The sequence below is a fragment of the Ovis canadensis genome, chromosome 8 (genome assembly GCF_042477335.2).
Source record: "Ovis canadensis isolate MfBH-ARS-UI-01 breed Bighorn chromosome 8, ARS-UI_OviCan_v2, whole genome shotgun sequence".
In the NCBI taxonomy this organism is placed as follows: Eukaryota; Metazoa; Chordata; class Mammalia; order Artiodactyla; family Bovidae; genus Ovis; species Ovis canadensis.
The window spans coordinates 37,072,266-37,097,654 of record NC_091252.1 but is presented as its reverse complement, the minus strand read 5'-3'; the positions used below and the strand labels follow the sequence as shown (position 1 = coordinate 37,097,654).

Here is a 25,389-nt window from a genome sequence, read left to right as displayed (position 1 = left end):
TGTTGATGCAGTGCAAAATAGCAGATCCAAGACCAACACTGATCAACTTAAATAAATTTCTCTGGGTACAACCATCCATCCAGTTTGTGAATTCTTTTAATATGTCCATAACTACAAAATTGTTTTCATAATGATATACTTATAAATACAGTATCACAGAGAAAGTAGTAGTCAGTTATCAAATTTTGTTACATACATTATAATGATTCACAGTGACCCAAGGGGAAAAAGAATTTTGATTACCTGGGCTTTTCTGGTACATCAGAAGGATTACTGCAAAACGGTTCTTGGTAAATGGTTTCTGAAAGGTCATGATCCAACAAAGTTGCCATAATTTCTTCCCTACTTGGTGGGGACATAAGTGGTTTCAGAATGTGAGCAGTTCGAGGGGTAAAACTGCCGTTTTTAGATTGCGAGGGAGAGCTGGTAGACCTTGGTGAACTATCCGGAGTTGGTGTCAACACATCAGTGTTTCTTGAAACATACAATTCTAAATCTTCAGAGGCTGCATCTACAAGTTCACCATCAGGGGAGGACAGTATTGTAGTAAAAGAAGTATTGACTGCATCAAGAGACTGCCCCATTTCTTTTCTGGTATGACTTTGAATCCAGTCTGAACTGCCCGGCTGTGAGAGGCTAAGAAACACTTCCTTGCTTATTGAATTCCTATTTAATCTGGATTTTTCATTTAGACAGTTCTCTGACTGCTGGATACAGAAAGTCTCCATAATTGAATTAGACCGAGATGTTAGAGGATGAAAGGTATTTTTCCACTGATTGTTGCGATGATTCTCATTGCTCTCTATGGCTGAGTTCTCAAATAGTTCAGGACTTAGAGTACCAGATCGAATCCATGCGGTTGAGTCTGAGGCATGATGTTTGTCTTCATCACATTTCTGGTTATCATGACTTAAAAACTCAGTTTTTTCTACAGTTTGTCCTGGGAAAAGATCCTGAACTGCATCACTTAGAAACTTCTGAGGCAAATTCTGATCAGCCGGGACAAACTGACTTCCAGAATAAAAACTACAAAATCCAGTTTGACCTATTGTATTAATATCAAAATTATAATTATGTTCAGGGGACAAGCTATCTTCAAGTGAATAACAACTTTCAAAACCTGGATCTGAAAAGAAGATGGGACTATCATCTGACAGGGAGTTATCCAATTGGCCAGAGTTTTGTAAATTTAGAGAGTCTACTTTAAGAAGTTTGGGAATTTTTTCTTTAGGTTTTGTACTTCTGGGAGTTCGAGGTTTTCTTGGAGATGTTACTGATCGTGTTCGTTTAACTGATTTGTTATGCTCAAGGGAAACAGAGATATTTTTGTCTGGCTGCTGTTTATTAGATAACGGGTCTTGTATACTATTTGCATTTTGTGCTTTCTGTTGTCTTTTCTGCAACAATTCTTTTAGAACTGCCAGTCCAGACTGTCCTTCACCAAAGGCTGAAGGTGCTGACACATTTCGATTCCTACACTGAGAAAGTGCTTTGGTTTGTGAAACCGCTTCTGACAATGGCTTTTGCTTTACCCTTTCAGGTTTAAAGTTTGACATGTCTAAAATAAAACCCCTTTGTTTTTGCTCCCAAGCTATTTGTTTGATTGGGCTTCTCAAAGAAGTTACAAAGCAATTATTAGGCATCTGACTTTCCTCTGAAGCTGCATTTCCTGGAGAACAAGTTTCACTGTGCTTTGAACGTTCTGCCATGCACATAATCTGCTGCTGACTATCTTTGCAATGCAAAAAATTAGGGGCATACGTCTGGTCTGGCTTTGATTCTAGGGAATTACGATATTCATTTAACTTTCCAAGAGATGACAAATAGCTTTTTTGTATATTTGCATTCTCTTCTATCTTTGGAGACATTATACCAGAAGACATCTGTGTATTCTGTGCTACCTGAGACAAATGGTTTGAAAGGTCAAATATATTTTTTTGAATCAAGCTTGATTCTTTTAGAGTAAACATACTATTTTGACAATGAGACCGCTGAACATTAATTTTTGAGATTGCAGGTCCTAAAGAACTACAAGCAACAGAAGAATTCAAATCATCTCGTGAACTGGGGAAGGCCTGCAAATCTATAGGTTTCTTGCTTTCTAGGAAAGAAGAAAAGCAGCCAGATAAATTCTGTTGTGCATGAATTCCAGTGGGGACAGGAGCAGAAAGAGGATGATCTATAGCAGAGCCCATTAATGACACATCTTTCTGTTTAAAAAGTAGTTGGGAGCCTCCAGAATTATCTGAGCTCTCGGGCACATTCTGGTGTTTCAGCACAAACTGAACGTCAGGGCCAGCTTGAGATTTCAGTGTCTCATCCTTCAGTGTTGCGTGCTTCCTTGGTGTACTCTTCTCATTCATTTTTTGCTTCTGTTTTGCTCTTGGTTTCTTTTTTCCATCATCCACTAGTTTATTTGTCTGATTTCGTTTGTTCCTTTTCTTAGAAACTGTAGAGGGATTAACAAGCTTTGTTTTTGATTTCTTAACCTGCATTCTTGCTCGGCTATTTTTTCCTATACGGGAATTAACAGTCTTACTATTATATACGTTAGGACCCTTAAAAAGCATTGCTTCTTTACCGGCAGCAGCCATAATTTCTTCAGCTCTTGGATCTGTGGGAGACCAGCAGCGAGGTGGAGAAGAGTTTATGGGACTTGTGCTTCTCTCAGAAAGAAAACCTAGTTTAGACATAACATCACTATAATTTGAGTCACAGTCTTCGGTTTCAGCATTATAAGATGGTGAGGGAGGAGAAAGAATAGCATGTGACCGTTTTTTCCTGAAAGACAAAGTTCTTCTAATATTTTCACTATTTGTCCTTTGTTGTTTACCAGTTTTTTTCTTAGCAGACTTATGTTTTGATTTTCTTCTGTGACTTTTCTTTGGTGTTAATGGATAAATGGGATATTTGGTTGCAGGGGAGTCAGGAACTTTTGGCCAAAAATCCTTCAAAGGTGCAAGTTTTTTATACAGTTCCATTTTTTCCTCTGTTAGTATTACTTGTTTTTCTTTAGAGTCTATTTTTCCTAGTTTCACAAGCATATTTTTCCTCCCTCTAAACCTATTAATAATAATGTACTTTATGATGACAGGGGGCAACTTTTTGGACATTTTTCTGCGTTTTCGAGATTTGAGAGTTCCATCTAAACTTTCACCAATTTCCATGGGATGAGGTAGGTTAATTTTTGAGTTGTGTGTTACAAAACTTGACTCACTATCTTCATTCTCATAATTTACCTTGCGTTTGGCTCTAAGGGTATATTTATTTCCATACAATCCAAAGGACTGCTCAGTTTCTAAGGTTCCTTCTCCAAAGTGACAGTCTACAAAACTGTCTGTAGATGTTTTATTTTCAAAAGTTCCACGGGTGACCTTAATTAAATCGCTAGCCAATACATTATCTTTCTCAGAATTATTACTATTACAAGGATTATTTTGTATACAATTATCTTTTGAGGATCCAGTCTCAGCAGTTTTGGTAGAAGTCTCTTGATGACCTGCAAGCTTCTTTTTATTCATTTTTAACCGGGACTGTTTATTGCCAGGTTGTAGTTTATATGTGACAGGAGAGAGCTTTTGGGGCCTACTGAGACAATTAGAGAGAACAACACTGGGAAAAAACATATAATGTGCTGCTTGCTGGCTGAGGCTTGGTTTTTCTGTTTTATGTTCTTGAAATTCTTCGTATCTAATTTTAAGTTTATTTAGTCCACTTTCATCAGCGATGCTATCAAGAGAATGCATCATAGTTCTATTTTCCCCTGAGCAAGACAGCAATTCACAATTTTCACTTAATGATGAAGGGAATAAATTATTGAGAGCTGTGCTGTTTCCTTTTTCATTTCCTTCAGAGGATAATTTACTCTTTGAATGATTTAAGTCAGAAAAGGTGAAAGAAGTTTTGCCCAATGTACTTTCATTAGTGTGACGGCTCATATGTAGAAAAGGGGCGTCCTTATCAATTTTTCTAATGTTTGTATACTTTCTACTTGGTATTTGTCTTGTAACGGGTGGAATACTGTCTTCATAATCAAAAGTACTACTTTCACAGGAAGATACTGGGAGGACATCTTTCTTACCACTCTCTTTATGAGAGTTTTCTGAATGGACAGAACTGCTTAAAGATCCAGGATATTTCACAGAGTAAGTGCTTTCATTTGTAAAAGAAGTGACTGAATGATCTAGACTTTTCTCTAGTTTGCTTGGCTGTGAAAGGTCTTCAATTAAATCTTCCTTGTTCAAAACATGGGAAGAAAGGGCACTTGTGTGTTTACACTGAAAGGTAATCTTAGCAGAAGATGGGGGTTCTAATGTAGCAGCATCTTTGTGAAAGATGGAAGGTTTTACTGATAGCTTGCTTGTTGCAATCACAGAAGAGTGGGTTCTAGAATTTTCATTGTTCAGTGGATTGTCTGAAATGAGGGAAAAAAGAATTTGCTTAACTTCAACTCTTCTAATTTTTAAAATATTTTCCTATATCATGATGCTATCACCATGAAAGAAATTATATGAAATTACATTTGTATGTTTGAAATAGTTAACTCAACAGAAAGGTTGTTTTTATCATTAGGATGATATCTCAATCTGAATAATCAAGAGATAGTTACATTTGACTATTAGTCATTATTTTGAACACATGCCTTTGATTAAAAACAGATGGTATCAATATTCATGCTTTTTGAGAGAATAACGGGAAAAATCTCATTGCCTTGGAAGTTTCCATAAAATAACACACATCTTTGCATTATCACTCTCTTTTTGCATTATCACTTTAAATAAGCTAAGCATACTTCTTATAGTTTTCTATGCTTAAATGTTACAATAAACTGATTGAAGTTTATAAAGCCCTAATCAATGATTAACAAAAGCTATCCTCTTAGAAATGAGAAAAGACATACTTTATCTACATTCTCTCAAAAGAAAACATCTTTGAGAAGGACAAAATCTAACAGTATTGTCATAGTCTCACTTAGCCAACTGTGTAGAGTGTGTGATTATATTTTTCAAAATCATATATATTTCCAGCCCCTAAATAACAAAATGCTCACAGCAGATTAGTTTACTTACCACTGTTTTCATCGGCAGTTCCATCTAACTGAGGTATAGAAAGATTGGCTAGAAGCAAACTGTTATTACTCCATTCCATTTCTTCTTCTGAAGATGAATCTTCTTCTTCTGTTGAGCTTCTATGGGTATTTCTGCACAGTGATCTAGGGAATATTAAGATTCATCAGTGAGTATGAGCATTAGAAAAAAGCATCTCAGACTCAAATAATTTGCCTAATTTGACACTATAATAGTAAAACTGAACAAAGCAGATCTGAAAATTAAAACTTTAAAAAGAAAAGCAGATTTACTTTGCTTTGGTATCATGCCCCATCAAAAGTTACTGTAAATAGACTTTACAATCCCTTTCATGTAAGCTAGAAGATACCATCATTCCTATATTCATAGCTCCACAATATCCTGGATTACTATAGCTAGTTATGTTCTTCCTTATATTGTCCCCTTTATCTTATCATTCAATATACACATATAACAGCTTAGGTGAGTAATTTCTAAAAGGTGGCATCTTGGGATATTCTAAGAAGTCTCCATAGATATACAATTATTACATTATGATTGGAAAAAACAAAAAGACAGGCAAGGGGGTATTCAGGTCAGGGCTGAAAGAGAAAATAAAAGGGGTCAGATAGATAGGCTAGGAAGCAGTACAGGTATTGAGTCACTCCCAGCAGAAGCTATAAAATCAGGGTTACTGAGGAATGCAGATGGACTGTGAAGTCCAGATGGATACTCTCCTTAAGTTCTACCTCCTACAAATTTACATTTTTCACTAGATCATAGCTTGGTATTTTCCCTTCCATCTGGATGGGCAAACTGACCTTCTACCCACAGCTTTTTCGTTCACTTTCTTGAAAATTTTGCTTTATTATATGTAGAATAATTTTCTCATTAAACCTTTTGCAAATAACAATTATTAATGGCTCAAACTGTTAATAATTTTCTTCCTATATTATACAAAAATCTTTCATTTCTGCCTTTGTCCTGTGTAGCCATATGTGGCATATCTATGCCATGTTCCACATGATAACTTTTAAAATATTTGAAGGGATTTTTATCATTCGTTTCGTAATTCTTTTCTAATTAGAGTAAACATTATCTATTCTTTCCACTGTTCTTTAAAAGTGACAGTGCTTGTTTATAATAGCCAGGACATGGAAACAACCTAGATGTCCATCAGCGATGAATGGATAAGAAAGCTGTGGTACATATACACAATGGAGTATTACTCAGCCATTAAAAAGAATTCATTTGAATCAGTTCTAATGAGATGGATGAAACTGGAGCCAATTATACAGAGTGAAGTAAGCCAGAAAGAAAAACACCAATACAGTATACTGACACATATATATGGAATTTAGAAAGATGGTAATGATGACCCTGTATGCGAGACAGCAAAAGAGACACAGATGTATAGAACGGACTTTTGGACTCTGAGGGAGAAGAAGAGGGTGGGATGATTTGGGAGAATGGCATTGAAACATGTATACTATCATGTAAGAAACGAAGTGCCAGTCTATGTTCGATACAGGATGCTTGGGGCTGGTGCATGGGGATGATCCAGAGAGATGATATGGGGTGGGAGGTGGGAGGGGGATTCAGGATTGGGAGCTTGTATACACCCGTGGTGGATTCATGTCAATGTATGGCAAAACCAATACAGTATTGCAAAGTAAAATAAAGTAAAAATAAAAAAAAATTTTTTTTAATTGAAAAAAAAAAGTGACAGTGCTCACAAATCCTTCTAGTGTTCTTTCTCTTTACTTTTTCAGTATGCTTAAAATACGGTACTTGGGACAGAATATAATATCCAATATATGAGCAGAAATTAAACAACTCCCATTCTAGATACTATACTTCTATCAATCTTTTTCGAATATGCTTTTATAAATGTTCAAGATATTTTTCCAAGGTTAACCTCAGGGTGATTGTCACAGAAATGATCCAGTCAATGAATACACGAACATTAAATCATTATGGGATAAATGAGGCCTATTATTTTAAACATGTTGGCACTACTGGGAATAAGAAGATGGTGATTTTACAAGAATGTTACATATTTGAATGCGTATCTACCTAATATGGGCATGAAAATTTAAATAGCTAAACCAGGTACAGTCTAAGAAACTGTAGAAGAAATGCTAATAGACTAAGGTAAGAATCAAAGGGACAATATCAAAATAAGACAATGAAAGAACAACAAAGACAAAAGAAAAACACATGGAAATAAGAAAAATGCTTCATTAATGCCACATGATCGAGCAAATAAAAATATCAAATAGTTAACAAACTTTGCTGAAATATAAAAGAAGCAACCCAACGTATTACAGCAAGATTTCAATACATCAAATAAATACTCTAATTATTTTACTAATAAAATCCACAATCTATCAGACTAATAAATGTTACCTCAGGTACATCTGGTAGTCAATAACTAAATTCACTATTCTGGCAATCATACACTACAGATTTACTGTGCTCTTAATAAAGTACAGTTTATGGCTTTCCCACAGAAACTGTTAAGTCTAGAATGAACTGTAGGTCTACCTAGTCTATAATTGTGAAACTGACTGACTGAACAAAAAAACCTACACCTTATTAGGCATCATCTTTTCAGTTTCAAGATATTTTTGAATCTATATTCTGTCATCCAATGAATTATCAATTTCCAATGTTTCTGACAATCTCAATTCAATCAAGCATGACATTTGGCACAAAGCAAGCATTTAAGTGGTTTTTGAATGCAAAATCACGCACGTTCCCTATGAACCCATCTAATCAGTCACTACTACGATTCTTCTTATCTGTAAGGATGTTATGTAGGACTTTGTTAAACATCTGGCTAAAATTAAGACTCAATTGACTATTGTATTTCCCTAAGTAACCATATTTTGAAAAGATATAAAGACAGTAGAGCATGAGTTGACCTCATAAAGGGTCTTCATATTTTCTGCTTACCTTTGTAAATGCCCATGAAGTGTTCATTTAATGATCATAATTATCACTCCTATTACAGGGGAGCAGAACTAGAAGCAAGCCAACCAGTTAAAAAAGTGGTTTGCTTTCCAGATAAATAATAAAACTGCCCAAACTAGGTAAGTTTAACAACAGATAGAGATGTACAGAAAGGCAAGTTAAATATGAGATTGAGGTCATATTTAAAATTTTGGAACATTTAAAGAGATTAAACCTAACTTTATTTTTTTCATTATTGAGATATAATTGACACAAACGACTATGAATTTTTGATGCACAGCATAAAGGTTTGACTTACATACATTGTGAAATGATTACCACAATAGTTTTAGCTAATAGCCATCATCTCAAACTCATTCTACGAGGCCACCAGGATCATGATACAAAAACTAAACCACATAAAAAGAAAATTACAGGCTAGTATTACTAATAAAACTAGATTCAAAAATCCTCAATAAAATACTTACAAACTGACTGCAGCAATACATCGAATACCATACACCACGTTCAAGTAGGATTTACCCCAGGAATGCAAGGATTTTTCAGTATTCGCAAGTCAATGTGATACACCACATTAACAAATTGAAGAGTAAAGACTATCTGATCATATCAACAGATGCAGAAAAAGCTTTTGATAAAAGCTTTTATAAAATTTAATATCCATTTATGATAGAAACTCTAGAAAATGGGCATAGAGGGAACATCATCAGTTCAGTCACTCAGTCATGTCCAACTCTTTGCCACCTCATAGACTGCAGCATGCCGGGCCTCCCTGTCCATCACCAGCTCCCAGAGTTTACTCAAACTTATGTCCATTGAGTTGGTGATGCGATCCAACCATCTCATCCTCTGTCGTTCCCTTCTCCCGCCTTCAATCTCTCCCAGTATCAGGGTCTTTTCAAATGAGTCAGTTCTTTGCATCAGGTGGCTAAAGTACTGGAGTTTCAGTTTCAGCATCAGTCCTTCCAATATTCAGGACTGACTTCCTTTAGGATGGACTGGTTGGATCTCTTTGCAGTCCAAGGGACTCTCAAGAGTCTTCTCCAACACCACAGTTCAAAAGCATTAATTCTTCGGCACTCAGCTTTCTTCACAGTCCAACTCTCATATCCATACATGATTTCTGGAAAAAGCACAGCTTTGACTAGACAGACCTTTGTTGGCAAAGTAATGTCTCTGCTTTTTAATACACTGTCTAGGTTCATCATAACTTTTCTTCCGAGTAAGCGTCTTTTAATTTCACAGCTGCAATCATCATCTGCAGTGATTTTGGAGCCTGAAAAAATAGCCTGTCACTGTTTTCCCATCTGTTTGCCATGAAGTGATAGGACCAGATGCCATGATCTTCGTTTTCTGAATGTTGAGCTTTAAGCCAACTTCTTCACTCTCCTCTTTCACTTTCATCAAGAGGCTTTTTAGCTCCTCTTCACTTTCTGCCATAAGGGTGGTGTCATCTGCATATCTGAGGTGATTGATATTTCTCCCGGCAATCTGGATTCCAGCTTGTGTTTCTTCCAGCCCAGCATTTCTCATGATGTACTCTGCATATAAGTCAAATAAGCAGGGTGACAGGATACAGCCTTGACGTACTCCTTTTCCTATTTGGAACCAGTCTGTTGTTCCATGTCCAGTTCTAACTGTTGCTTCCTGACCTGCATACAGATTTCTCAAGAGGCAGGTCAGGTGGTCTGGTATTCCCATCTCTTTCAGAATTTTCCAGAGTTTGTTGTAGTCCAGAGGGAACATACCTCAACGTAATACAAGCCATTCATGACAAACCCACACCTAATACCATACACAATGATGAAAAGCTGAAAGTATTTCCTCCAAGATCAGGAACAAGACAAGGATGCCCACTCTTGACACTTTTATTCAACATAGTTTTGGAAGTCTCAGCCACAACAATCAGAGAAGAAAAATAAAAAGAATTCAAATTGCAAAAGAATTAAAACTCAGTGTATGCAGATGATGTGATGTTACATACAGAAAATCCTAGAGACACCACCAAAACCTACTAGAGCTCATCAATGAATGTGGTAAAGTTGCTGGGAACAAAATTAATATAAAGAAATTTGTTGCATCTCCATACAACTGACAACAAAATATCAGAAAGTGGGCTTTCTTTTTTCAATTTCTGAGATAAGCAGGCACTTCTATTTTGTCCCATTTAGGACACACATATTATGTATATAAACAGATGATTTCTAAGTTAGGTGTATGGGGAGAGCATGAATTTAAGCAAGGTGGTCAAAAGACACAAACTTCTAGTTATAAGATAAATAAGACTAGGTAATGTAATGTACAACACAGTGACTATAGTTACCATTACTGTATGACATATATGAAAGTTAAGAGGGTAAATCATAACAGTTCAAATTACAAGGAAATAATCCCCCATTTTTTGTTTCGTTTCCTTTGTATTAGACGATAATTGCTTTACAATATTATGTTGGCCTCTGCCATCCATCAACATGAATCACCCACAGGTCTACAAATGTCCCCTCACTTCTGAACCCCTCCCATCTCCTATCTCAGCCCACCCCTCTAGGTTGTCACAGAGCACTGGGTTGAGCTCCCGGTGGAACACAGCAAATTCCCACTTGCTATCTATTTTACATATGGCAATGTATAGACTTCCACGTTATTCTCTCAATTCCTCCCACTCTCTCCTTCCTCCACTGTATCCATAAGTCCGTTCTCTATGTCTGCATCTCCACTGCTTCCTTACAAACAGGTTCATCAGTGCCATCCTTCTGCATTCCATACGCATATCCCCTATTTCTTTTTATCGTATCTACGAGATGATAACTAAAACTACTGTGGTAATCATTTCACAATATACATAAATCAAATCTTTATGCTGTACATCAAAAACTCATACAGTGATGTATGTCTTATACCTCAGTAATAATGGGGGAAAAGTTAGGTTTAATCTTTTTAAATGTACCAAAAGTTCATTTCACTTGGAATATGAAGTTTATTCCACATTAGAAACAAGGCACTATTTAAAAGAGATTTAAGTCAATTTAGTTTATTAAGGTGCTTTTTATTACGAATAACAGTAAGAATTTCTGATTAAAGAACACTGATAATGACAGAAAGTTATTAATTAAAGGAACTGAAATAACTAAAAAGTTACCTCTTTTTGGCACAATGTTCTTCAATATTGCTGTCCCATCTCTGAGACATTACCAAACTAAGCTCCATTTCTTCTTTTTCAATCTGTGGTTCATTTTCTTCATCATCGCTATTTTGAGGATTTTTACTGTTTCCAAAGGGACGACATGGTGATGGCATCCTATTTCTTCCCCTGTGATATCCGTCATTTTCCAAACCAGCAAGAAGATGTACCAGAGCCTCATCAGGACTACTGTCCACTACAAAACAAGTAAAGCATCGCCAACAAATAACTTAAATTTTCTAAATAATTCAGATCAATTATATATAAAACATTAAGAATCATATATGCTGGCACATGCTGAAAGAATACAGCTGGTACAGAGATTTATGTATTGATATAGTTCTTCCATCAAAGTGTGACCCTTGGACCACCTGTACTAGAATGATTTTGTGTTCTAATTAAGAAGAAAATTCTTAAGACACCATCTCACATCTACTGAATTAGAATTTCTGAGGCAAGGCTCAGGAATTTGCATGTTAACAAGCTGCTCAAGCTCTTACTGCTTAAGTAAGGCTGAGGAGCACTAAATGAAATATAATCACAAATGATTATAATAAATATATAAAAAATATATGAATTAATGCTAAGTGAAACATGTGAACACCTTATCCCTCATTTGAGATTTACTTAGCTCACAGGATAACCAAACAAAACCTGTAATTGAAAAACACAGGAGAGCTTTACAAGTGATTAATAGCATTACTTCCTGAAGACCACCACTGAGATATCACATCATATGCACTAGGTTTGCTAAAATCAAAGACAGATAATAACAAGTGTTGACAATATGTGAAAAAATTGGAGCCCTCATATACTGCTGGTCAAACTGTACAATGGTGCAGCTGCTCTGGGGGAAAAAAGTTTGGCAGTTTATTAAAATGTTAAACACAGAGTTACCAGGAGACCCAGTAATTCCATTCGTAGGTATATACCCCAAAGAAGTGAAAACATGTGTCCACACGAACACCTATACATGAATAATCATAGCTGCATTACTCACAATAGACAAAACAGTGGAAACAACTCAAATATCCATCAACTGAAGCACAGAGAAATGAAATATGGTTTATATCCATATGATACAACATTATTCAGTAGTAAAAAGAAATGAAGCACTGATATATACCTTAACATGAAAACATATATACCTTAAAAACATTATGCTTAGTGAAAAGAATACAGAAACAAAGGTTATATGATTCCATTTATACGAAATGCCCTATATAGGTAAATCTAGCAACTTCTAGATTAGAAGTTGCCAGAGGCTAAGAGGAGGGAAGAGAAGGAACTACAAATGGGTATGGGGTTTCTTTTTTAGAGTGATAAAAATGTTCTGTGATCAGAGAGTGAAAATGATTGCATAACTACATGAAATGCTGACAACCACTGAACTGTACAAGTTAGAGGTTAGTTTTACAAAATGTGAATTGCATCCCATTTAAAGTTATTATCTAAAAAAAATCATAAAGAAGGAGGCTGTTCCAATCTAGTACACAACCTTTTTCTCTGTAAAATATAATAGTTTAGTAAATGGGAAAAGTTTCAGGTTTTCTTTGTTGACAATGAAGAAACTAGTTCATCATGCTACCAAATATAAGGCAAAATTCAAGATATTTGCTTATAGAGGCTATTTTGGCAAAAATCCATTTCTTAAACCTAGATTGCAGTCTATTTTTCCTGACATACTTTTTAAAAAGTTAATATTAGCAAATGATTTATATATATTTGACTCAGATCTTTGACTAACATTGAGACTGCATTTTTTGCAACTTTAGATAAGTGAAAATTATATCAGCTGGTGATACATTTTATTTACTTAGTATGATGAAATAAGAATACACCTTCCTCTTTTTCAATTTCTTTAACTGTCTTTTTATAACTAAAATATAATTTAGGCATGTAACATTTATTTACTCAGAGAAATAAAACATTTTATTTATAAACTTCAAATTAATTTTTAGATGTGGTCTTTGGAGCATTTCTTTCTATATATGTCATGTCATTCATTTAAAGAAGAAAAAAGTTACCTACCTCCATATAAAATGTTCTTGAAATATGACTGTGTACAGTAATTTTGATATTGTCCCTAGTCAATGAATTAATCTTCCACTCAAATGAAATGTAAATAACAGAGAGAAGATACTGTGGAGGGGTAGGATCACATTTAAAGCTATACCTCATTTGATATAGTAAGAATGGAAAAACAAAGTGAGCAAGAAACATAAAATCATTTTACCAAGCAAAACAAGATGCAGGAAGTTCAGTGATATTTCACTTTTTGCAATGAAAATTTAAAAACATTTCTGAAAAAGATATCAGTAATTTAGAGTAAATTACTGAAATGAAATCTAGTAAATGGCTTATAATATTAATGAAAATGCATTTATGGAAATGTAAAGATACTCAGAAATAACTGTTATATCCTATGCTAGTCAAGAATTAATAGCTTGAAAGGTGTTGTCCAGGGAAATTTCTGAGACTTATTAAGAAAGAATCAATCATGGTATTTTATTAATGTACTTAACTTTGAAGAATTTTAATTCAAAATAAACACATTTCTCCTTAAAGCAATACAGTTCTCTTCCAACCAAAGTGAAGTTAAGAAAAAAAGAATTATTTTCTTTTCTAACTATTTAACAGAAAAAGCTGTATGGAAAACAAAAACAGAAACTACACTTCTCAATGCAAGATTTCATTCTATACTGAGTAAGAATTTATTCAACATGCAACTTTAACCTCTTCAAATAAAAGAAAAAATACTACCTGATATGTGCACTTTTGTTGATTTAACATACTGAAAATTTATGACAGAATAGTTGCTTACAGAAAACTGTTGACTCACTCAGTCTCTGGGTCAAAGGCTGAAAAGTCTGACTGTTTTCCATGAGGTTCAAAATCGCTTCTTCATTAATAAGAGCTTCCTCCACTTTGGGTCTAGTGTGACCTTAAGAAGACAAAGAATACAAAAACATTAAAGTAAATGACCTAAATCTGAAATTGCTTACAATTTGTTTAAATCAGAAAACATTACAATGTAAACCTATTTAAAATTTTGAAGTGTTAGTGATATGTTAAATAAAAACATAATAAACTTAATGAAAGCCACAGGAAATCTAACCACACAGATAAAAAAACAAAACCCTGAAACTGTGATCACTAAATGTTTACAATCTCCTCACTAAATCAAGTATCCAGTTTGTACAGTTATATTACCCTGATAAAGTCACTGCACATTAAAATCTGTAAAACAAGTTCTCAGAGGGAAGTTCATAGTGATATAGGCCTTCTTTAAGGGAAAAAAAAAAAAAGTTGAAATAAGCAATCTAATCCACTACCCAAAAGAACTGGAAAAAGAAGAACAAACAAAACCTAAAGTCAGCAGAAGGAAGGAGGTAATAAAGATGAGGGAGGGAACAGAGAGAGATTCAAAAAACTAGGAAAACAAAACAAAACAATGAAACTAACAGCTGGTTCTTTGAAAGGGTAAACAAAATTGACAAACCTCTGGCCAGGCTCACCAAGAAAAAAAGAGAGAAGACCCAAATAAAGTAAGAAATCAAAGAGGAGAAATCACAACTGATATCACAGAAACAAAAAAACTGTAAGACAATACCATGAACAATTAGAAAATCTAGAAGAAATGGATAACTTTGTAGAAACATACAGCTCTCCAAAACTGAATCTAGAAGAAATAGATCTTAAACAGACCAACCAATCACTAGAAAGAAATGTAATTAAAAAACAACAACAACAACAACAAAAAAACTCCTTACAAACAAAAGTCCAGAACCAGATGGTTTCACAGGCAAATTCTACCAACCATATAAAGAAGAACTTATACTAATTTTTCTCAAACTCTTCCAGAAGACTGAAGAGGAAGGAACACTTCCAAAGATAGGCTATGAAGCCACCACTACCCTGATACCAAAACTACACCAAGACACTATCAAAAAAACCCAAAAATTACGGGCAGTATCTTTGATGAATATAGATATACAAACAAAATATGAGAAAACTGAATCCAACAACACTTAGAAAGATCATATACCATGAACAATAAGATTCATCCCAGGGTCTAAAGTATGGTTCAACATACATAAATCAGTCAATATGATCTACCACATCAAAAGCAAAGAAAAGATAATAATCATATGATCATCTTAATAGATGCAGAAAAAAGTATCTGATAAAATTCAACATCCCTTCATGATTAAAACCCTTACAAAAGTGAGTATAGAGGAAACATACTTTAACATACTAAAAGCTATCTATGACACATACACAGCCAATATAGTACTCAATGGTGAAAAGCTGAAAGCCTTCCACCTAAAATTTGGAACAAGACAAGGATGCCGACCCTCACTTCCCTTCAACACAGTATTGGAAGTTCTAGCAACACCAATCAGACAAGAAAAAGAAAAGGTATTCAAATTGGTAGGAAGAGGTAAAACTGTCATTATCTGTAGATGGTATGACATGATATATAGTAAACCCTAGACTCTATACACAAACTACAAGAACTGATAAAACACAGCAAGGTAGGAGGATACAAGATTAACATACAGAAACTTCTTGCATTTCTTTACACTAACAATAAAATATCAGAAAGAGAATGTAAACGAATGTCCCTTTTAAAATCACATTAAAAAGTAAAATACTTAGGAATAAACCTCACCAAGGAGGTTAAAGATTTATATGCTGAAAACTATAAAACATTAATAAAGGAAACTGAAGATAAATTAAAGAAATGGGAAGATATTCCATGCTCTTGGATTATAAAAATTAAATCTGTTAAAATGGTCACGCAGCCCAAAGCAATCAATATACTTAATGCAATACCTATCAAAATACCCATGACTTTTTCTCAGAACCAGAATAAGCCTAAAATTTATACTTTGGATATAGATTCTGGATCTCCTAAAAGATCCAGAATTGCCAAAGCAATCCTGAAGAAACAAAAAAACAAAGGAGGTATAACTCACCCAGACTTCAGACAATATTACAAAACTACTGTAATCAAAACAGCATGATATTGGCAGAAGAACAGACATATGGATTAATGAAACAGAATACAGAGCTCAGAAATAAACCCACACACGTTTCCCCACAGGGACCACTCTGTTCCCCACCTGGACTACTCTGTTCCCCACGTGGATACTATTTTTCTGCTTCTGATATTCAGACTTGAAAATCAATGTTTTCAACCCAGGACATAGCTAGAGTGTTTAATCAAGTTGAAAGAACAAAGAAGAAAACTACAAAAAAACAGGTCATCCCAAAGCAAAAAAAAAAAAAAACCCTTAACTGAGATCAGTGAAAACAAAGCAGGTTTTAAAACTAATTACAAAATAGATAAGACTGACAAGAATGATCCCAACAAAAGAGAGAAAGAGTAAATAAATTACATTAGAAATAAAAGGAGAAGTGCTAAAGGTAAAAGAAAAGATATTAAAGGGACACTATGAGCAACTTGATACCAAAAATATGGAAAACTCAGATTAAATGGGTAGTTTCTTAGGAAAAATATATAAACTCGGATTCAAACAAATAAAAAACTTGAGTAAACCTGTAACAATTAAGGAAGATAAATTAATAGTTTAAAATCCACATCCTTTATTTCTCCCATGGACTCTAGACTCCTCTGTCCATGGAATTCTCCAGGCAAGAATACAGGAGTGTAGCCATTCCCTCTCCAGGGGATCTTCCTGACCCAGGGATCAAACCTGGGTCTGATGCTTTGCAGGCAGATTCTTTACCATCTGAGCCACAAGGGAAGCCCTGACTACCCTCACCCTCACATAAAAATCAAGCCACAAAAAAACCTGTTTAAGTCTGAATGGTTTTACAGATGAGATGTATCAAATCTCTAAAAATAGACTATATCAATCCAATAAAAATTCTTGAAAGGAGAGGTGAAAAACAGGAAAAGCTCTACAATGCATTTAATGGAATTAAAGTATGAATATGTCTCAATTCCTGGAAGAAAAAAAAAAAACCCTAAACAAAATTATTAGCAAAGTAAATACAGCAATGCTTAAGAAAACACACATTATGACAAACAAGGATTTGTTTCAGGAGGGCAAGGACAGTTTAACATTAGATATGTTATTACTGTAACTACCATATTAACAGAGTAAAAGAGAAAAACTGATTGTGTCAATAAATTCAAAAAGAAAAATTTGGTAAAACTTAATATCCATTCTTGCTTTTAAAAACTCAAATTAAAAAAAAAATAAAAACTCAAATTTTCCTTAGCAAGCAAGAAATAGAAGATTTAATTGCTATTTAATAAACTGATTAAAATTTATCTACCAATATCCTGTAGTAAATTTCATAATTAATGATGAAATACAAAAATATTCCCTTTAAAGCCAGGAAAAATGCTTTTATGATTTCTACTTAACATTACTGTAGTTCTTAAGCAGTGCACTAAAACATTAAAAAAATATAAGGATGGGAAGAGAAGTAATAATTATTTTCTGATAATGACTCTACACAGGACATTCAATGAAACAGATATAAATTATCAACACTAATAAAAGTTGTTGGATATAAGACTGACATACAAGGTCAGTGAAGATCCTAATTCATCAATTAGAAGTTGTAATTTTTGAAAGATAAATTTACAACAGCAACAATTATGAGGCACATGGCATATATCTAACAAAAGATATTAAATACTTTTACCAAAAAACCCACAAAGCTTTACTGAAAGACAAGGAAGAAGACCAAATAAACTGAGAAATATATCATTCTCATAAATGAGATAATTTGGCATACAGAAAGATTTAAAATATTTCTAAATTGGTCTATAAATTCAATAATTTTCCAATAAAATCTCAACAAAGTTCTTTTCCGAAACAAGACAATCTGATCTTATAATTAACATGGGAGAGCTTTTTAAAAGATCCAAGAGTCATTAAGACAATTTTGAAGCTATTCAGAAATCTGCCCCTGATACATATCCATACTTACAAAGCAACAGTAATTACAACGGTATGATATTAACATGGGAGAACACAACTGAGGTTGGGGAATTCAGTGAAAACAAACTTTTTTCAATAAATGTGTTGGAACAACTAGCTCTTTATACCTAGAAAAAACAGATACAGTAAGATCCTTACTACGTACACAAGTAAAATGTAGGATGAACTGAAGACCTACATGTGGAAAACCAACTGTAAGCACACATAAACCTTAAGGATGAAAATTTTCATTACAGCGGGATAGGAAATGACTTTAAATCAGGCACAAAAACCAAACAGTAGAGGGGAAAAAAATCTTAAATATAATGCTAAAAAGACATATAAAACACGCTTTTTAAAAAAGGGAAGAAAATGGGAAAAAAAGACTAAAAATAAAGTTCAAGTCTAGATAAAGAGAAAATATCTCTACAATAAAATAACTAACAAGGGCTTGATATCTAGAAAATACAAGGAATTTCTATACATTAGTAAGAAAATGATTGATGCAATAGAAAATGAGTGAAGAACATGAATAAGCAATTCTTAGATAGATCCCAATGCTTATAAATATCAGTAATCAGGAAATGCAGATTAAACTATTCAGATTCCAAAGAATGAGAATGGCAAAAAATTTCTGCATCTCAGAAATGAGATATTGTTGAGGATGTAGGGAAGTAAAAGCTCTAACATTCTGTGGGAATATAAACTTAGGTATAATCATTTCATAGAGCAATTCTGTAATAAAATGTGACAGTTTTATTATTAACATACCTCAAAATCTGAAAAACTGAGCACTAAAATGGAGCTTTTAAGGAAAATTAAACAGTAAGACAAAATTTATGCAACTCTGTAATGAGAATACTAACAAAATCAATAATTGGTACCCGAGGAAATAAACTGTTCAGTCAGGCAGGCAGCTCAGTGTGGCTGGACACTGTCATAGTAGATATTAAAAAAATGCACAGGAAATAGTAGTATGGAAATTCTGGGTACATTTTGATTAGGATGGGGCTAGCAGATGCTAAGACAAAGCAAATCAAAGTAGAGCTCTGATCCAAAAGGCTGCCATTAAAGTACTTGGGAGAGGGTGTAGCTTGCTCTGAGTCAGAGGGCACAATGCTAGGATGCAACTGTTAGGGAAGGAGGAAGCCCTAGATGGATGTAGGTGCTCATTTCTAGCTGCTGTTTAATACAGTCAAGAGTGCCTCTGCTGCCCATGCAGCAGTGAAAAGAGGGCTCCTCCTTTCCTACTGAAGGTTGGTAATTCTACTCCTGCTATTCTGACTCCCTTGCCTAGAAAAACTGTATGCATAAAAAACATAACTTCTGAGTAAAACTTTCATTACACTCTTAACTACCAACCATGTAAAAGCTAACCGCATTGCAGAAACCCTGACAGAATAGATGCTATCTAAGGTAGAGGTTAATAATACATACACCCTAAGACTTGGCAAATTATACTTTTATGTTTTCTGTAGAGAAACTCCTGCACGTGGCCACAAGGTGACAGAGGTGACACTGCTAACCACACTGCAAAAGTGAAAGCCATCTAAGCGCTGTAGAGAGTCAGATAAACTTCAGTCTCACAAAAGAGTGCTCATCAGCAGCTAAAATGAGGGACCTACAAACATGTAAGAACAAGAACAGATGTCAAAGCTATTACTGCTGACACAAAAGATACTCAACATCATTATTAATGAGGGAAATGATAACTAAACCATAATGAGATGCCATTTCACACATACTAGGATGGCTATATTAAAAAAGACAGATAATAACAAGTGTTAGTGAGAATGTAAGGTCTCTGGAACCCTCATATACTGCTGATGGGAATGTAAAAGTGCAGTCACCTAGGAAAACAGTTTGGCCGTTTATTAAAAGTTAAACACAAATTTATCAAATGACCCAACAATTCTCTTCCTTGGTATCCACTCAAGAAAAATATATATCCACACAAAGACATAAACGTTCAGAACAGCATTATTCTTAAGGGCCCAAAAGTGAAAAGAACTCAAATATTCATCACCTAATGAATGAATCAATAAAATAAATCAGTACAAGGCAATACTATTAGGCGATAAAGTGGAATGAAATACTGATAGAGATCTACACCATGGGAAACACTAAAAATGTTATGCTAAGTAAAAAAGTGCAAAAGGTCACTTATTTTATGACTTCATTTACATGAGTCACCCAGGAAAGATGAATCTTGAGAGACAAGAAAGTAGATTAGCGGTTACTTAGGGCTGGAGTCTTCTGAGGTGAAGGAACTGTTTTAAAACCGAATTACGGAGATGATGTTAGTACAACTCTGTAAATTTATCATAAATCACTGCATTATACACTTGAAATGAGCGAATTTTATGTCATGTAAATGATACCTCAATTAAATTGTTAAAAAATATAATGTTGAATGAAAAATGCAAGCTGCTTAATCTATGCTAAGTAGGACACCATTTATGTAAAATTTAAAACCTAAAATAATAGTATTTGTTGTGGACATTCTTATGTAAGAACATATAAAATCATACATGGTTTAACAATTTGTATAAACTTTAGAATGATGCTTACCTCCAGAGATTAAGAAAAGGTAAAAAGGAATGAGAGAAGTTTTTGCTACATCAATGATATTTAGTTCTTAGGAAAAAAAAATGAGCTAACTCAACTAAATACTAATATCTCAGTGCTAGATACACAGGATGTCTATAATGGTATTTTCTGTATGCTTGCAGGAAAACCCTTACCTTTGCTCAACTCTGCATCTTTGTGGACTTCTATCATATTAGCTGGTGTACACGGAAGAATTTCAGGAGACAGAACCTCAGAGTGCAATGTTAATTCAGCAGAGAACTCCTGGGATCCATCGCTGTAGTCCACAGATCCTGATAATGTTCTGCTTAATTAAAACATATCCTTTATAACAAACTACATAACAAAGCAATAAAATTAGTTCTGAGAGCTATAATAAATAACCACTTACACAGAGAAATTGTTCTCTTTGAGAATTTCCTGAAGTCTCTTCTGAAAATTTTTTTCACTTTCTGTTGCTGGCACAAACCTGCGATCTTTGAATTTTAAAAATTCATTAAAAAATGTAGGCAGCAAATGAATGAAATAGTTTCCTTTTTCCTAGGGTACCTTTTTAAATGGTAGCAATTTCCTATACTTGACACATATAACACCACCTAAAAACAGTCCTATTATAAATCAAACAAAAAGGAAATGGTTGTTACTGAAGCTATAAAATTAAGCACTTAAAGTCATTCCAAGATTAAGTTCTATAAATTAAAAACAAAAACATTATTTTCTATCTAAAAATGTTATCATACACCATGAACCTAGAAATTTTCCCTTTATAAAATATTTCTATTTTAAAAGGCATAAAAGGCATTCAAAATTTATCAAAGGATTTTTAGTGTCCATGAGATTATAACACAAATTTTAATTGGACTTTAGTGTAGGCTTACTACTGTATTTCAAATACATTTGCCTTTTAAACTGTCTTCTCTTCTTTTACCTTTATTTAATAATTTGTTGTATCAATGGCATTAAAAAAACTTTCTTCCAATTCTTTTTGAATGTATCAAAGTTTAGTAACAAATCAAATGAGTACTTTCTTCAGAGATGTACAAGTTAATCAAAGTCAGAATTTATGACATACCCAGAGAAATAATTTGGGGACAGAATTTCATGGGTTACATTTTCAAAGCTTAATGAACTAAACAGTGTTTCTAAGTTGGGATTCATGCTCTTCTCTAAGTATTCTATAGCTCATTTGGAAATGCCAAGGTTAAAATATACTAGAGAATGAAAAAGGAGAAAAGGGTAGAATGAAAACCAAGGCCAAGAAGATGTCAATTTCTTATGAGAGACAATGAGTGACACTTTGGATGTGAAGAATAATGAGAATAGAAGAAAAATATGTAGAAAATTTAAATGTAGTCTGAAAAGCAAAATCTAATGTCAAGGTAAAAATTCAATGGCTTGTACTTTTTCATTAAAATATCCAGCTAAAAAAATATCATCACAGTATTATTAGGCTTGTACCTTGCGATTCAGGTTGACTAATTTGAGAAGTTTCATTTCTATTTCTTCGCCGTTGCTTTTCATCTTCCCATATGGCCTGTAGACCAGGGTTTCCACCAATTTGAGCTGTAAGCACAATAATACTTCAGTACGACAAGGGTCAAAGTGAAAATTCTTGCTTAAAAAAAAGAGAAATCCATACATTAAAAAAAAATAAATGCGCCCCTTAAGAAAAAAATTACCTATTCTGTGTAATAAAACAAATTATCCCAACCTACATTTACTATATTACTTCCTTTTTAGTTTCCTTACTAGTTCCCTAAAACCCCAGCAAGTGAGTAAGATTCAAACATTTGATGATAGTCAACAGACCCAAAAGTCCCCTCCCTGGTACATAATCTGAAAATAAAAAAATTAGCAGGCAGAGCATAGTAAATTATTTGATAATGGCTAATTTATCTATTTAGTGTCACACTTACTTTAGGTTTATGTCTATACAAACAAACTCATATGAATGAAGCATAAATGAAAAAATTACTATCTCATCAGGGAACAGAAAAAATCTTCATAATATTTTACATTTTCCTTTAATTTCACTTTCCTAGTGATATTTTCTTCCATACTTTTTCCATTCTTTGGTCATGGATTTTTAAAAATAAAACTATACATTAAGAATAACTGTGTATATACCTTCAATGTCCAACCGATTTAAGATATCAGCAGCTACAGCATCCACTTCTAATTCACAAGTACTTTGTGGTTCAACACCTTCCAGTATTAAAGAGCTGTATTAAAGAAGTATCAAAAGACACAATAATTACATAAGAGAACATTTTCTTAAGATTTTTCTAAAATGATTTTTCATGTTTAAGGGGTAGCCGGAAAGCCAGTGACTATTTATCAATTGATAACTCTACAGAGATCTTTTTGGGATCATTTTACATACTTTGGTTCATTATATTTTATATAAAAGGAATGTACAGAGCTTCCCTGGTAGCTCAGTGGTAAAGAACCTGCCTGCCAATGCAGGAGACACGAGTTCAATCCCTGCTCTGGGAAGATCCCACATGCTGTGGGGCAACTAAGCCCGTGCACCACAACTACTGAGCCTGTGCTCTAGAGCCTGGGAGCCACAACTGCTGAGCCCGCAGGCCCTAGAGCCTGTGCTCCTCAACAAGAGAAGCCACTGTGATGAGAAGCTGTAACTAGAGAGCAGCCCCAGCTATCTGCAACTAGAGATAGCCCGTGAAACGACAACGACCCAGCACAGCCAAAAATAAACAATACATAAAATTATATAAGTATGTAAAAGGGAATATACAATGGTTCAGCAGGTGGGTCATATCCAGAGTGAGCTGGGTTAAGACAATAGAGAGACAAGAGAGGGGACTCATCAAAAACCATACACACATGCAATTACTTGCCCAGAGGCATCTATCTCAGCAATTATTAAAAGATGGCCTTTAAAAATTAAAAAAAGATAGTTTTTAAAAATTAGGAAGAAATATATAACAAGAGTTGAGGGGAGATAAACATATTGAAAAGTGGGCAAGTGATACTGTTCTCTCTGCCTTCAACGACTACTACTGAGCTGGGGAATGCTTTAGAACTTTCCCTAACATGACAATTGTGAAACCACCCAAGTCCAGTATTGGGATCATAGCTAGGAAAAGAAGTGATACCATAAGGTCATGTTTTAAGAGAAACATATTAACAAAACTCACTCTCCAATGTCCATACCTAAGAAATAAGTTTATTTTATTTATTTATTTATTTGAAGGATAATTGCTACAGACTTCTGTTCTTTTCTGTCAAACCTCCACATGAATCAGCCATAGGTATAAATTTTGATGGAACGTAAGTGATTACTTTGTTAAAACAAAGAATTTTTACAATTTATCTATACACATATATAGATATAGACACAAGACACATATATCTTTTTACCACTGAGGAGGGACATGTTCGTCAAACTATCACAGTATATCCATCTCTTCAACTTTCAGAAAAAGTCATTAGCAATACAACTTGTCTAATTTAACAAAATAAGTTATGCCATGAAATGAAGTATCAGATAAAATAGTTTTGGCCAATAGTTTTCTCCTTTTATTAAAATGTTCCACAATTTTGAAAGAATTATAAATTCCAAGGGTGAATTTTCCAGTAGATGATTTGTGACAAAGGGAGGAAATATTTAAAAATGCAACTTCACAGTAGAAACTTACAATTATTTCTTGCCCTTATTAAAAACTACTTCAGACATTCAGAATAGGAGGTGTTACTAGGGAAAGGATATTGTTGCTGTTCAGTCACTCAGATCTGTCTGACTCTTTGTGACCCCATGAACTGAAGCAAGCCAGGCTTCCCTACCCTTCACCCTCCCCTGTGAATGAGTTTGCTCAAACTCATTGAGTCGGTGATGTCATCCAACCAACTTGTCCTCTGTCATCCTGTTTTCCTCCTGCCCTCAATTTTTTCCAGGGTCTTTTACAATGAGTTGGCTCTTCCTATCAGGTGTACTGGAGCTTCAGCTTCAGCATTAGTCCTTTCAATGAATATTCAGGGTTGATTTTCTTTAGGATTGATTGGTTTGACCTCCTTGCAGTCCAAGGGACTCTCAAGAGTCTTCTCCAGCACCACAGTTCGAAGGCATCAATTCTTCAGCGCGCAGCCTTTTTTATTGTCCAGCTCTCACATCCATACATGACTAAGCTTCCCTGGTGGCTCAGACGGTAAAGAATCTGCCTGCAATGTGGGAGACCTGGATTCAATTCCTGGGCTGGGAAGAACCTCTGCAGAAGGGCGTGGCAAGCCACTTCAGTATTCTTTCCTGGAGAACCCCCATGGACAGAGAGGAGCCTGGTGGGCTATAGTCCGTGGGGTCGCAAAGAGGTGGACATGACTGAGTAAGCACACCATGTATGGACCTTTGTAGGTGAAGTAATGTCTGCTTTTTAATATGCTGTCTAGGTTTGTCATTGCTTTTCTTCAAAGAGCAAGAATCTTTTAATTTCATGGCTGCAGTCTCCGTCCACAGTGATTTTGGAGCCCAAGAAAATAAAGTCTATCACTGTTTCCCCATCTATTTGCCGTTAAGTGATGGGACTGAATGCCATTTGTTTATAGAATGTTGAGTTTTAGGCCAGCTTTTTCACTGTCCTCTTTCACCTTCATC

The 25,389-nt window shown here is 34.5% G+C and overlaps 1 protein-coding gene across 5 annotated transcripts in view; it reads right to left on the bottom strand.

Annotated features, from left to right (window-relative positions):
- The window catches only part of REV3L (REV3 like, DNA directed polymerase zeta catalytic subunit), a 175,596-nt gene that overhangs the window by 70,204 nt on the left and 80,003 nt on the right, over positions 1-25,389 (bottom strand). For 2 of the 5 annotated variants that reach the window (XM_069598110.1, XM_069598108.1), the window contains 8 exons: positions 22,905-22,999; positions 22,236-22,340; positions 21,169-21,253; positions 20,933-21,084; positions 14,066-14,167; positions 11,182-11,419; positions 5,070-5,212; positions 244-4,414 (listed from right to left, as the gene is read on the bottom strand). In XM_069598110.1, the coding sequence (XP_069454211.1) occupies positions 244-4,414; positions 5,070-5,212; positions 11,182-11,419; positions 14,066-14,167; positions 20,933-21,084; positions 21,169-21,253; positions 22,236-22,340; positions 22,905-22,999 (5,091 nt within the window). Of the gene's footprint in view, positions 1-243; positions 4,415-5,069; positions 5,213-11,181; positions 11,420-14,047; positions 14,168-20,932; positions 21,085-21,168; positions 21,254-22,235; positions 22,341-22,904; positions 23,000-25,389 lie in introns of all 5 variants that reach the window. The other 3 variants (XM_069598105.1, XM_069598106.1, XM_069598109.1) reach the window with 2 other exon arrangements.